Raw genomic sequence first — 15,228 nt, forward strand, 5'->3', positions numbered from 1 at the left:
GAGACGCCGGTCCTGCTCCCTCCTCCCCCACCCCCGGCTGCCGACGTGGGGAAGGCGGCCGCAGGCTGTTAGGGGCCGGGGCGTGGGTCCCGAGCGGGAGGGGGGATGGGAGGCCTGCGGCTGCTGGCGGTGGCCCTCACCTGCTGCTGGTGGCCGCCAGGCGGCCAGGGTAAGACCCTGCGGGGCAGCTTCAGCAGCGCCGCGGCCCGAGACGCTCAGGGCCAGAGCATCGGCCACTTCGAGTTCCACGGTAGGTGCGGGGGCGGGGAGCGGGATGCAGGCGCGTGGGCCCATCTCGCGGGCCGCGCCTCCCCACCTCGCTTCGGGAGGCCTGGAGCCGGCGGCGGCGACGCGGGGACCTCCCCCCTCTCCCAGCCCACCCGGATTCCCAGCGTCGCTGGCAGCCCTCCCCCGACCGCAGCTGCAGGAATCTTGGGCTGCTCGAATGCCAGCTCTGGTGTTGCTGCTCCCCACTCCCTAGTCTGCACCCTCCCCCAGGAGTGATTGTGTTCTGCGCTTGGAACACCGATTCCAACCCTCCCCACACGCACGAAAGTACGGAGACTCTAATGCATCTTTCGAGATCTTTCCCTCAAGGTAGCAGGGTTTGCTCACCCCTGACTCAAACTGGTTGTAGACACTAAGGCACTGTACTTACGCGTTCATCGAAGCCCCAGAACTTAGATTTACTGGGTTTAGTTTTTGTTTTTAAGATCAATTTGCTCTAACCTCCTTGAAGCAGAGAAGTGTGGGAAACCAAATAAAACACCCGCCAATCTGGTGGTCACAATTGCTAGGTCAAATCGCCTAAAGTAGGAGATTGACTCTGGACCAGGAGGCCCGGAATTAACTTGACAGAAATGCTTGTAAGTGGGTCCTGGGAGCTTCATAATTTGTATCCTGTCTGGACCTTCTGAAATGAGAAGTGCATTTGATTCGTACTTTCTGGTCTCCCTCAAAAATCAATAATTCTTGAATGAATGAATTTGCAGTTCATTCTAATTTTTGCTTTATTTGCACTCTCGAAATTTAAGTGATTTTCTTGGTATGTACTCTTGCTACTCTATTTGACTAGTACTATATTGCAAATAATTATTTGCCTTGATGAGGTTGGGATCCTTGATTAATGTAGCTTTTAGCATGAAAAGACGCAATGTCAGACTGTGGTCCTAGAGAGGATTCTTAGGAGAAGATAATAGGAGCAAGAAGCTATTTTGGTGTAGGGAGTTTAAAGTATTGGGAAGGTACAGAATTGGTGATGTAAAGGAAGAGGAACCTGAATTTTTTTTTTTTTTTTATACTCAAAGTGTTTAAAACAACTGAGAAAAGAAAAGCAACCCAGTTTTCCAAAATCCAGTGTGGCACAGATCTTGAGTGAAGAAGAAACTCTAGAAACGGTTTTGTTATTATATTTTAGGTCACATTTTTAGTTTTTTTAGTCAACTGGCTGTAACTGTACTTTGAATATTGACAGTGATAGTAAAGACATTACAATAAATGGCACAACCTGGACAGTGCTGGAAAATCTAGGCTATATGGAAGCTACAACCTGGATTATCACTCAAGACGAGCAGAGGACTTAAACAACCTGGATATTTCATGATGATATTTCATGAATATCATCATGATATTCCATAAACATGGAGGAGAAACATACGTTGGGAATCCAGGTGTTTTAAGGAAGATTGAGGAATTGAGTGTTCAAGTATATTCACACACACACTCTCATTGTGTGTATTTATTACCAATTTTCAGTGAATTTGAATTCAGTAGAATAATATTACTAAATTACACTGAAATAATAAACTCTAACTCAGTGCAATTTAAGATGGTAAGCCTTTGAGTCACTCTTAAAATTATTGATAATTTGGGGGAACCTGGGTGGCTCAGTCGGTTAAGTGTCTGACTCTTGGTTTTGGCTCAGGTCATGATCTCACAGTTTGAGGGTTCGAGCCTTGCTTTGGGCTCTGCGCTGACAGTGCAGAGCCTGCTTGGGATTCTCTCTCTCTTGCCCTCTCTCTCTGCCCTCCCCTGATCTCACTCTCTCCCTCCCTCAAAATAAATAAACTTAAAAAAAATCAAAAATAAAATAAAATTTTTGATAATTTGTAATGTGATCAATTTATGTAGGAGACTTGGACATTCTTTGATACATACTGTACGTTTAAATTTATTTAAAATGTTTAATTAGAGTAAAATTATAATAAAGTGATGACAGCAACAGAAGAATATATCTTAGAATGAAATAAGTCTCCAGCTTTTCTTCTCACCTAGAGGCAACTACTTTTTACCATTTCTGTTAGGGCCTTAAATGTAGTTAGTGTGTGCAACCAGGCTTATTCTGTAGTGTCTTACAGTATCTATTGTTCTGAAAGTTCTTTTGTAAAAGTCACAGATGTCACATTTTTTACATGGTCTAAAATGTCTACCCCCAAACTAATTTATTTAAACTTTCTTGCTATTAGCTATGCTTATTTTTTACATTAAAAGTATAGCTAAATATTAACATACATGTTACTTTAGAAAACAAGAGCAACTTTGGTGGGAAATTGCTGTAGATGGTTTATAAACAAAGATGTGGAGTGGTTCTAAAAATGAGGCAAAAATTCTGTGACAGTGAATGTCCAGATATAGTGAAATGTCATCAGTTTTCCTCAGAAGTAGATGGAGACACCACAGGTTAAGTTTGGATAATTAATATGAATAGTCTCTTGACTTGCCTCTGAATGGGCTGTTCATTCTCATGTGATCTACCTAGTTAAGTGAGATTTAAGAAAAACTCTTTAAATTCCTGTTTTGATAAATACAGATGTTGAATTGTCTTGTCATTTCAGTTCCATACAAGACCAAACTCGTTGATAATTTTTGTTTTAATGTCAAGGTGACCATGCTCTTCTGTGTGTCAGAATCAACAACATAGCAGGAGCTGTTGGGAAAGAAGCTAAACTCTACCTGTTCCAAGCCCAGGAATGGTTAAAGCTCCAGGAAAGCAGTCATGGTTATAGTTGCAATGAAAAATTGTCCAAAGCTCAGTTGACAAGTGAGTATCTCCTTTTTCTTTTGATCATTGGATCTGTTTTTTGACTCCTGAATGTTGAAGTCTGTTGTTTATATACCAAGATGTTTCATGACACATCATGCTTTGATGACATTTTGTCTAGTACATTTTAAGCTGAAGTTTAAGGAAACCGACTTTTTCCTTGATCAAGGGGTAGAATGTCTTTTCCCTCCCTTTATCATTAAAATTTTTTTAAAAATATCTAGCTAATTTATAAAGGCATACTTTCATTCATTTGGACTTCTTACAAGTCACATAATTCACACCAGTATGGCAAATATATTTTGACCCAGTGGCAGCATGGAATGAATGATAGCATTTGTTGAATGCTTATTATCTGCTAGCACTGAGCAAAGCACTAAACATGTATTATCTCAGTTAATTGTATAATTTAGCCCAAGTGATGCTGTTTTGCAACATGTTACTAGAACATGGGACCTAATCATGTGGTGACACAGTATGTCATCTTGGGATGTACAAGCACCACATCATTTGTAAACTTCTAGATTTGCCTCTAGAGAAGCTCTGCTTTTATTATCCTAGTTGCCTGTATCCTGGAGCCCTTCCATTCTCATCAAGACTATCCCATGTATTAGGGTGCACTATCCAGAATTAGTGCAACTCTTTTTAATTATTCTGTATAAATGAAGGGCATATACCATGCTACCCGTGTTACCCGCTGGAAGTTAATTGGTTGTAGAAGACATGAGAAATGTGAAACTTCCATTAGAAGAAATAGGAATTATCCCTCTCCTCTCTCCCCTCTCCCTTCTGTAGGGAAACAGAATTATCCCTCTGTTTCCCCTGCTGTCTTCTGCATATCAGTGAGTCTCTGAATCTTCTTTTAATTAGTCAAGTAAAACATTGCCATTTCTAAACTTTCAGCCTTCATAGTCTTAGCAGCTCTCTTAGGTCCCTCATAAGGTAGCTAGCTACAGTAGGATTAAGAGTAGAAGACCCCAGTCCTTGCCACCTCGTGTAGGGATCTCTTATTTAGATTTATGAGATGGCATTAACAGTATGTTGAAGAAGTCTCAAATGACTGGATTCAGATATCAAAGAGACAGTTATATAAACTTATTTACCTCTCCCTTGAATTTTAGAACTAACCTGGGAAATTTGTGCAAATGCTCATTATCAGTTATCTTTTCCTTTCTATACCAATTTGGTCATCTGAATGTTCCACATATGTATAAAAAGTTCTGGCCTTCCATTCCTACTTCTTATAATGTCCCAAACCAATTCATCCTCTTGCCCATCTAGACCTCACCGTCTTCCAGTGTTCCCTGTTTCAGGAACCAACACCACCATCTATCCAGTAAGCAAGCTAGAAATCAAGGAGTCTTCCAACACTCCATCTTTGACCTCTCCATCTCCTTCCAGTCTATCAGTGAGTGACCTCTAAATCTCTCTTGAATTCATCTACTTTTCTTCATCTCTGCCTCCACCACGTTATTCCAGTCTGCCATAATTTCTTGCCCATTGCAGTAGTCTCCCATGTGGCCACTGCTGCCGTGCTGGTACCCCCCGGAACCAGAGTGATCTTTCTGAACAGAGATCACGTCACATTCACTTCTTACCACACTCATAAATCTGTCTTTTTCTACTGCTCTTAGGACAAAGACATGCCTCCTTAACCTGATTAGCAAAGCCATCATAGTCTGGCCAGTGTTTGCCCCCCAGTTCCGTCTCACAGCATTGTCCCCTCCTGCCTCATTTTATCTGTGGGCTTGTTCTATTTCAGTGCTACTCTGGGCCTTTGCACAGGCTTTTCCTCTCTTGTTCTTCCTTCCCTTTTTGGCTCCTTCCTACACTAAGTTAACATGTGAGTTTTTATAGCTTGTTTTCCTCCACAGCACATATTATAGTTACCGCTTTTCATTTTATTTATTTGTTATAAAATCAGTGAGAGAAGCAAAGCTCTTCCAGCTTGTTTTCCTCCACAGCACATATTATAGTTACCGCTTTTCATTTTATTTATTTGTTATAAAATCAGTGAGAGAAGCAAAGCTCTTCTGGTCTACCCATTCACTCATGCATACACTGGGCACTTTCATGCTTCATGTACTAGGCAAGGCACTTAGGATAAATCAGGGACTAAAATACACTCTCTTTGTCTTTATGGCTAGTGGGGGTCACAGGAATGAATCTGATCAATGTGAATAAATATGAAATTGCAATTGTGGTAAGTACTATGGATGCTAGTCACATGGTGTTAGGAGAATGAAAACTTATAATATGTCTTTGTAGCTTTTACTAAGTATTTGTAGGATGAATCATCATAGAGCTTAGGGCTTGAGGGCTTTTGGTTTTTGGTTTTTTGGTTTGTTTTAAAGTTTATTTATTTAAGGGCATCTGGGTGGCTCAGTCTTTTGGGTATCCGACTTCGGCTCAGGTCATGATCTTACAGTTTGTAGGTTCGGGCCCCACATCGGGTTCTGTCCTGACAGCTCAGACCTGGAGCCTGCTTCAGATTCTGTGTTTCCCTTTCTTTGCTCCTCCCCACTCATGCTCTGTCAAAATAAATAAACTTAAAAAAAATTTTTTTTTTTAACATTTATTTATTTTTGAGAGAGAGGGTGCGTGAGAAAGGGACAAAGAGGGAGAGAGAGAATCCCAAACAGGCTCCACCCTGACATGGGGCTTGATCTCACCACTGTGAGATCATGACCTGAGCCAGTATCAAGGGTCAGATGCTTAACCACCTGAGGCCCCCAGGCCCCCCATTTTTTGTTTTTATTTTAATTCAGTGTAGTTAACATAGTGTTATATTAGTTTCAGGTGTATAATATAGTGAATCAACAATTCTATACACTACTCAGTACTGATCATAATAAATGTTCTCTTAATCCCTTTTACCTATTTCACCCGTCCCCCCACTTTCCTCCCCTGTTTGTTCTCTGTAGATGAGAGTCTTTTTTTCTTTTTTTGTCTCTTTGTTAGTTTGTTTTGTTTCTTAAATTCCACATATGAGAAAAATCAGATGGTATTTATCTTTCTCCTGACTGACTTATTTCACTTAGCAGTAACTCTCTAGATCCATCCATATTGTTGCAAATGGCAAGATTTTATTTTTTTCATGGTTGAGTATTATTTCATTGTATGTCTATACCGCATCTTCCTCATCCATTCATCATCAATGGACAGTTGGGCTGCTTCCATAATTTGGCTATTGTAAATAATGCTGCAGTAAACGTAGGGGTGTGTATATCTTTTCAAAGTAATGTTTTCATATTCTTTGAGTAAATACCCAGTAGTGCAATTACTGTATCATATGGCAGTTCTGTTTTTAATTTTTTGAGGAACCTCCATTCTGCATATAGTGACTACACCAGTTTCCATTTCCAACAACAGTGCATGAGGGTTCCTTTTTCTCCACATCCTCGCCAACACTTGCTATTTCTTACATTTTTTTAAAACCATTCAGGGAGGTGTGAGATGATATCTCATTGTGGTTTTGATTTGTATTCCCCTGATGATGAGTGATGTTGAGCATCTTTTCATGTGTCTGTTGGCCATCTGGATGTCTTCCTTGGAGAAATATTTATTTGTGTCTTCTGCCTATTTCTAAATTGGATTGTGGTTTTTTGGTATTGAGTTGTATTATGTATTTTAAGTTCTTTATGTATTTTGGATACTAATCCTCCATCAGATATGTCATTTGCAAATATCTTCTATTTAGTAGGTTGTCTTTGTGTTTTGTTGATTGTTTCTTTTGCTGTGCAGAAGCTTCTTATTTTGATGTAGTCCCAATAGTTTATTTTTTCTTTTATTTCCCTTGCCTCAGAAGACATATCTAGAAAAATGTTGCTTCGGCCAGTGTCAGAAAAATTACTACCTGTGTTCTCAAAATTTTTATGGTTTCAGGTCTTCAGGACCCACATTTAGGTCTTTAATCCATTTTGACTTTTATTTTTCTGTCTGGTGTAAGAAAGTGGTCCAGTTTCATTCTTTTGTATGTAGCTGTCCCGGTTTCCCAACACCATTTGTTGAAGATATTGAGGGTTTTTTTCTGGTTGGTAGGCTGATTGCTTTGTATTTGGTACCTCAAAGTCTTTTTCTCTCTCCAGTAAAAACTTATGAGGCCATTTAAAGCTTTGACTTCTAGGAATTGATTTGTTTTTTTATATTACCTTGTTAATATTATACCATACCCTGTATACATTTGCAAAAACATAATTTTTATATCAGTCATATACCTTCAATCCCAGAACTTATGGGTACAAGGAGACAGTACGGTGTGATGGAAAGGCTGCTAAACTGAGAACTATGGCTTGTTTTCTTTGAGCCTCACTTTACCTATCTGTACATCAGGAAAGTTGGGTTAGTTTTTGCTAAGGTTCCCAAAAGTCCTAACCTGATGTAATTCTAAATATAACTCTTCAGGATGGAGTTGAATCTATATAGGGCTATAACTTATGTAAAATCTCTAGCAGATGTTTCTTAGACTATTTTTCCTCCTTTTCTGTTCTTCTGTTGAGTGCAAGGGTATTATTGGAATGGAAGATCTCAGGTAATAAGAATTTGTGGGGAATGATGATTGTTTTGTTAAATTTGGGGACCTGAAATAAATTAAGTACTGGTAATATATATATATCGCTTTTTACAAATCTAATCAATTCTTTTCCCAATACCAAAAGCCAAGTCTTAAGAAAATCTATATTCTCTACCTTTTACATATTAGTGGTCATATTTATAGTATGTTATTATTTAGAGGCTTTGGTGCATTGAAACACAAAACATATCCTTAAATGCATGACAGTGTAGTAGTACCACATATTTTTAAGTAATTTCTTGTAGAAATATTCTCATTTCCTGGCCATTAATGAGACTTTGAGGATTGAATAGCCTTTTACCTACTTGGTAATGTGTTCCTTAACTGTTTCTAACTCCTTTGAAAAACCTTGTGACTGTGAACTATGAAAAGACTAGCAGATTTGAAAAATCCTGTAGTGTCAGATGTTGCTTGTGAGTATATATATTCCCCCAAATTAATGTTTGAGAAATTATTTTTCTGTCTTCCTTTTTCCTCTTTCAGTAATGTTATAAAACATCAAATTTTAAAACAATGGTAAAAACTATTTTGTAGGTTTTTAAAGCAAGCGAAGGAGACATTTAAAAGCACTGAAAATTACAACTGTATGTAAAAAATATTTAACAAGGAGGTTTGGGGTAATTTGCCGTCATGTTACAAGAGCTAAATATTTTGCATATAAAACATTTTCTTATTATCTTTTTACATCATATGCATAAGATTTCCCTTTGTACAATTGATGTGTTTTATAAATCATTTAAAGATATTAGCATTTTATTATTTTGTGTATTTTTGTTAACAGTATTCATTTTCTTTAATAACATGATTCGGCAACTAGCCATTTAACGTTATTGTCTGCAATTCAAGTTTTGTTAATATTTGAGATCCTAATTACATCAGCATAGAACATGCATGCTGTGGTAGTCTTTTGTCTCAAAAACAATGAACATACAGTTTTGTGAAGAGGTTTGTTTCCCAGGCCTGCTAAAAAAGGCCACAAGACAAAAACTGAAGGCCAGTATCACTTTTTGAAGCACACTTTTGTTTTTATTTGATGTAAATCTGCACAATTGAAAATGAAACATTAAAGAGTATATTGGTGAAAAATATAATAGTTAATTTTTATTTTTTATGTCATCTTATCTAAGAAAAAAATCACAAGTGATGAAATAGCAAAGTAGCAGAACTGTTATATTATGAGGTCCAAATTATGTCATTGTGAGCTGCACAGTTCACATGCCTAATTTCTGAACCACTGGTGATCATATATTGAATTCTTGTTAAAGGTCTTCAAATATTTATCAGAAACTAGAGTCTTTGCTACGCATTTCAAGAAGCTATACAGTAAAAATAAATAAGTAAGCAAAAAAAAAAAACGCAGTATAAATGCCAGCCAATTTAAGATAGCCCCCAAAAAACAATGCTGTGGCATTATTAATAAAATCAGCTTGTCCGCTTCAACTGCTGTTAATGAAATTCCCAATTGTAAAGTTTTAAGTCCTCAAAATTTGAATCCTGACTAGATAAATCTGTATCTCATTTTAAGGACCATCCATAAGTAGTATTTTTTAAACATTTTGTTAGGAACATTTCCATTCATATAGATATGTTGAAAGTGTAGTACAACTAACATCTGTATATCCTGGCTTAGATTCAATAATTGTTAATATTTTGTTACATTTGCTTCTTATTCGTACGTGTGTGATTTTTGTTTTAAATCACAGCATAAGAAAATAAGCTGTGGATGTCATGAGCAGTTTGCCCCAGCATGTATTTTATAAGAGTGAGGAAATTCTTCCGTTAGCATTACCATTATGATGCCTAAGAAAAGGAATAAGTTTGTAATATCCTCTAAAATCTCTTCCACATGCAGATCATCAAGTTTATCTCAACAAGTGTCTTTTATTTATTAAAAAGTATTTTTTCTTCAATTGAGAAAAAGATCAGGACTAGCTGGCCTGCTGTGGGGGCAATCTAGAGTTGGAGATTGGGCCCATCACTATTTTACATTTTAAGAATACTTTGTATAGAATCAGACTCTTTAGGTAGGATTTTTATATACTGTCTCATTTGCTCCTGACAAGAACTGTGAGCCAGACAGGTCGGGTACCTTAATTTTACTACTGAAGAAGCACATTTCGAGAGGTTAAGCAATTTATTTGCTGAGTCATGAAGTTATTAAGTAATAGCACCAACTCTGCTACTTTTTTTATTCTGTAGTGTGTTTTGAGACATAACCCTCCTACGTGAGAGTACCTCGTAAGTCAGAATCATAGTTTCAGATTTGGAATGCATATTAGACATCATTAAGTGTTTCTCAGAAGGGGTGCTGTTGACATTTTCGGTGGAACAGGTCTTTATTGTATGAAATTTTACCTTGGATTACTTGCGGTTTGGCACAGCCTCCCTCCAAGGACCTTGTCCACTATTGTGACAACAAAACTGTCCCTGCACATTTGCAAATGCCCTGGAGGGGAGCAGGATTACCCTGCATAGAGAACCATTTATTGGTATAACTACCTGTTTTAAAGAAAGGAAAAGGAGAATTATCCTTTATTCAGCACCTACTGTATGACAGGTACCATCATACGTGACTCCTATACCTCAGTGCTTTCTTCCGCTCCTTGCTCCAAGTATTATCTCCATTTTACAGATGAAGAGAGTAAATGTCATTGCTTGTACATCTTGCCCAAGTTTACATGGTAGGTAAGTATTGGAAGCCAGGATTCAAACACAGATCTGTGTGATGCCAACTTTCATGAATCTCCCTGTTCCCCCACGATATAGACCGGGCCCAGTATGACAACTCTTACGTTCCCATCATTTCTATTTTTCCACTTTGAGTATCTTTTTAATGAATAATCAACGAGAAAAAGATTTTGGAAAATCGTTTGAAGGTATATGTTGGTCATAGTTTTTAGATACAGTGATTCCCTGACTTGAATGCTCCATTTTAAATTTAACGCAAATATAATTTTCAAAAATGTCTCTGCAGCGGTTACACAGCTTTGTGAATGTACTTAATGCCACAGAACTGTATACTTCAAAATGGTTAAAACGGTCATGTGTTAGGCATGTTTTACCACAATAAAAAAGAAAATATTTTTAGTGTTGCTAATCCACATGAAAATCTTGACATACTTAAAATTCAAATTCAGAATTTCATTGAAACCATTCTACTCATTTGTGATGCTTCACAGGACTTTTATAATGACTCCTTTGGTTAAGATAACATTATTTTTATCTACCTTAGGATTTACAGACCTTATTCCAAAACTATACCAGGGGTTTGATTTTCAAGGTAATAAGAATTAAACAAAACTGCGAATTGATTATATGACTAAAACAACGAATACATTTGCGAACTTTGCTTTGAAAGTGCTATTTTCTTTCTCTTTAAAGTGGCCATGAATCAGACTGAACATAATCTGACTGTGTCCCAGATTCCATATCCACAAACGTGGCACGTGTTTTATGCAGACAAGTATACGTGCAAAGATGACAATGAGAATTCTCTGGCAGAAGATATCCCATTTGAAATGATGTTACTAAACCCGGATGCCGAAGGGAATCCATTTGATCATTTTAGTGCTGGAGAATCTGGTAAGAATATATACTCAAATGTATGTTCTAAGTATAGAAAAAGATTGATGCACAAATATCTTCATGTTGTGTTTTTAGAATATTAAAACTTAAAAGCAACTTAAGTGTGTAGTAGTAGGCAGATGGTAAATGAATCCTTTAATAGCATTTTAATAGCTATACTATTAAGTTAAAGAAGCAGAACGCTAAATTTTATATTTTACAATTTCAAGTATGTTACAGAATGCACAGAATTAAGCAGAGAGAAGTACAGAAATATTAACAGAATGTTTCTATATTTTGGGTGGTAGTATTATGGATGATTTTTGGTCTTCTCTATACATTCTAAACCTTTTTTTGTTTTTATGATAACGTAGCATTATTTTTATAAACAGAAAAATGTTAATAAATTGAGCAATCTAAATTGGAAAACCAATTTTTAAGTGAGATAGAAACTGACCTACTTTTCCCAACTTGTTTAAACAGATTAGGGATTATCTTCATAGGAGCTTGCAACCATTTTAAGAGTGATCGAAGTTTATAATGTTTTCCAAAATCAGAATTACTCCCATAAAATATGCCATCAAAATTTTAGGTCGTGGGGCGCCTGGGTGGCTCAGTCAGTTAAGTGTCCGACTTCGGCTTAGGTCATGATCTCACGGTTTGTGGGTTCAAGCCCCGCGTTGGGCTCTGTGCTGACAGCTCAGAGCCTGGAGCCTGCTTCGGATTCTGTGTCTCCCTCTCTCTGCTTCGTCCCCATTCATGCTCTGTCTCTCTCTGTCTCTCAAAAAGAAATTTAAAAGGTTAAAAAAATTTTTTTTTTTAATTTTTGGTTGTGTATTGCTCTATGGAAGTAAGATTCCTAGCCCAAACAGAAATGAATGACTTCTTGCGATTAATGATAGACATGCTGTAAAGTATTCCAGCAGACTTGTAAATCAGCGTGTCAGAATGAAAACTAAGATCTGTAGACTGTCTATCAAAGAAAAGGATTAGGAGTTTACTTCTTACTGAGTTCATTACCCATTTGGAAGAATCAGTCTGCTTAGAGAAAAATTTCAATCCCATTAAATCTCATTGACCATCATGGTGAGTGGGTATAGGAAGAACAGGAATTGAGGCTACATTAGATTAAACCGGTTGTTTAGTTCAAAGTGTAAATTGTCACAGCTAGAAATGTAACTCGAGGAGCATGTGTTATGGGCAGTAGGTCACCAGTAACTTAACATGTGGAAAGATGAATTTTTTAAACTATCTTTTAGTCTAAAAACAATGTTTACATAGTGACAGAGTGCCAAACATTTTTAAATAGTTAAAAAGTTCTTTCTGTGAAGGAAATGACATAAGGGTAAGCCACTCAAGTTGTTTTTGAATGAAGATGAACTTAAAAGTTAAATTTTACTTAATAGTGCTTTGGAGCAGTATGGATCATTATTGGAAGTTAATTTAGTCCTACTGTTTCTTTTATCTTTATAACATTTTCTGTATTGGGAAACGCATTGATGAAATCCAGGTCTGCTGATAGCATTGGATGGACAGTTGGATTAAATTGCTTGTATGGTCCCTTTTAACCATAAGTCTTCACTATTTCCTATGACACTAATTTTTAGGCCTGGTAAAGGCTCAGAGGGAAGTAATGCTCTCCTGTGGTCCCTGGATGTGCAAACCCTACAGCCTGAAGCGGAGTTCAAATCTAATAGCCCTTTCCCCTCCTGCCCTTCCAGCAATATGGCTTCAATTCAAGAGGTGGTTTTATTTATTGTGTGGATCCATGAGACTCTGCTACATCCTGATATGCTTTTTTTTTTTGGCTTCCTTACCCAGACTCCCATTTTTGGTCTCTTTCTCATTCCTAATTAGACTTCTGAACATTGACTATAGGCCATAGAATGATCACGTTTGTGGCCTGTGCCACTGAACATCAGTCATACTTGCCCTGGCTCACCCTGAACCCTGCCTACATCTTCCATTGTTTTTCCCAGCATCCTGAATTATGGCTAGCTTTGTCTTTAGTGTTCATACAAACTATTCCGATTCAGCTCTTAGTCCTGACTCCTTCTGACCTACCTTCTCCTATGACTGATTTTGATTTGATGCTTATACTTATGTCTAAAATCTGTCTTATACTAGAATGGGGAAAGTTACATTTAAACAACGGGCAAAATGTCACTATATTATGTATTTTCATTAAGCATGGGATTCTGTGCAAGGCTAATCTGTGGGGATTGATTATTAACAAGTGCCAGAAATACTCAGAAGTATTCAGATTTGTTATATAGCTGGCTTCATTCCTAGGGATCACATCATTTTATTGATTAAAATGCCTAGGAGCCTTAAAATATGATTAATTCCACATTGCCATGAGATGTGATGGTTTACATCGAAGTCTAAATCAGTGGTTCTCAACCCATCACTGTGCATCTGGAGAGCTTTAGAAAATATATAAATGTCCACCCTCTGAGACTCCAATAGATTGGCTTTTGGAGTGGAAGCCAGGCAACTATAGTTTGTCAGAGCTTCAAGTTGACTCTAATGTACAGAACCAGTGACCTAAAAGTCCGTATTCCACATTGTTTTGGTATTGTATTGGTTTTACAGTACAGTCTTGAGAGGGATTCTTCCTACAGTATAGGAAGCCTCAAGGTATGGAATTTATTTCCAGGGAGTAATCCCCAGTTAGTTCATCTTAGAAACTTCTTCTCATTTGTCTTTCTTTCCCGAGTAGGGAAAATTGATTTGCTATGGTTTTTACTGAGAATTGACTACTAAGCTGTATGTCTGAGGGGTTTGAATTACATAACCTGGTGCGGATAGCTGCAATCAATGCTACGCATTATTCTGGTTAGATTTTATCATTTGTTTTCTTTCAAACCAATTACGTGTTTTGTGTCTATCAAACTTCAGTTAAGCTCCTATTTCACAGATTGGTCTAGGTTAAAAAAAAAAAAAACCATTAAGACAAGTATGATGCCACTTGACAAAACACTACATAAGAATATTATGCTTTAAGGTAGAATAAAGTAGAACTGCTTCTTAAAAAAATTAGAATTTTTGTTAAAAAATCAGCACTGTATCTGTGTTCTTGTTAGAGACAAACAGAAGTAGACTCCTGAGAGTTAAAGCATTATCATCTGAAGTAGACTGGTTTTCATCACAATAATATTATAATATTATTCTCTGTTACGTCTGCCATCTCACTGTTTTTTCAAGATTCCAGATACTAGCTCTGGTAACATGTTGGCATGCTTTTGGTTGAAAGTAACAGAAAACTCAAATGCAGGTGGTACAGACAATGAATGAATGATCAGGCAGAAATTAATTATCTTCCATAACAAGAATTTGTGAGGCTTCCTCATGGTGGTTTAGTCAGCGTGTCTGTGTCCTCCTGTCTTCTGACTGTCCGCGTTGTCCGTAGGCTAGCTCCCTCGTGTTCAGAGTTAACTGCGGTTCACTGTGTGGGCATCGCATCTAGATAACGGCAAAATTCAGTATCTCTTTTGAGAGCAAGGACACCTTCCTCAGAGGCTCCCTCGTCGCACTTCACTGGGCAGAACGGGGTCACATGCCTTTGCTCTACAGCATCCTAAGAGAAATGTAAGTGAAGGTGTCAAAGAGGGTAGACCGACGTGTCAGAGTAAAGGGTTAGGCTTCCCTCTTACTGGCAGGAGTGTTGGAATTTCTGTGATCAGTTGAGACTGATCCAGATCCATCTTGAAACACTTCAGGGTGGTGTGGACACCGGGGCTCTGAGGCTGCAAGCGGAGCGGGCAGGCGGGAGTGGGCCAGTGCCGTGGCCATGGCCGGTGACTCTCCCCTTGTCTTACCCTCTTCCTCTCATCTCCCGTCCTTCAGCTGGAGCTGGGTTTTTTGAAGCTGTGCTGTAAGTTTTCTTCCTGCTGAATTTGGCCAGCGCTTCTTGCCGTGCAGCTTGCCTTAAAACCCACACGTTTTCTCATAACGCATGTGTTTGCCACCTGCTGCATACTCATTTGATGGCACTTTTCTTCTTCCGTATCTAGGTGAGAGTTAGTGCCTGTTTTAGGATTAGAATCTA

At 38.0% G+C, this 15,228-nt stretch overlaps 1 protein-coding gene across 1 annotated transcript in view; it reads left to right on the forward strand.

Moving 5' to 3' along the window:
* The window catches only part of GPR180 (G protein-coupled receptor 180), a 37,306-nt gene continuing 22,078 nt past the window's right edge, over positions 1 to 15,228 (forward strand). The window contains exons 1-3 of the mRNA XM_027065095.2: positions 1 to 250; positions 2,882 to 3,040; positions 10,995 to 11,195. Coding sequence (XP_026920896.1) covers positions 106 to 250; positions 2,882 to 3,040; positions 10,995 to 11,195 — 505 coding nt within the window. The 5' untranslated portion in view covers positions 1 to 105. The remainder of the gene's footprint in view (positions 251 to 2,881; positions 3,041 to 10,994; positions 11,196 to 15,228) is intronic.

Source organism: Acinonyx jubatus, chromosome A1, assembly GCF_027475565.1.
Source record: "Acinonyx jubatus isolate Ajub_Pintada_27869175 chromosome A1, VMU_Ajub_asm_v1.0, whole genome shotgun sequence".
Lineage (NCBI taxonomy): Eukaryota > Metazoa > Chordata > Mammalia > Carnivora > Felidae > Acinonyx > Acinonyx jubatus.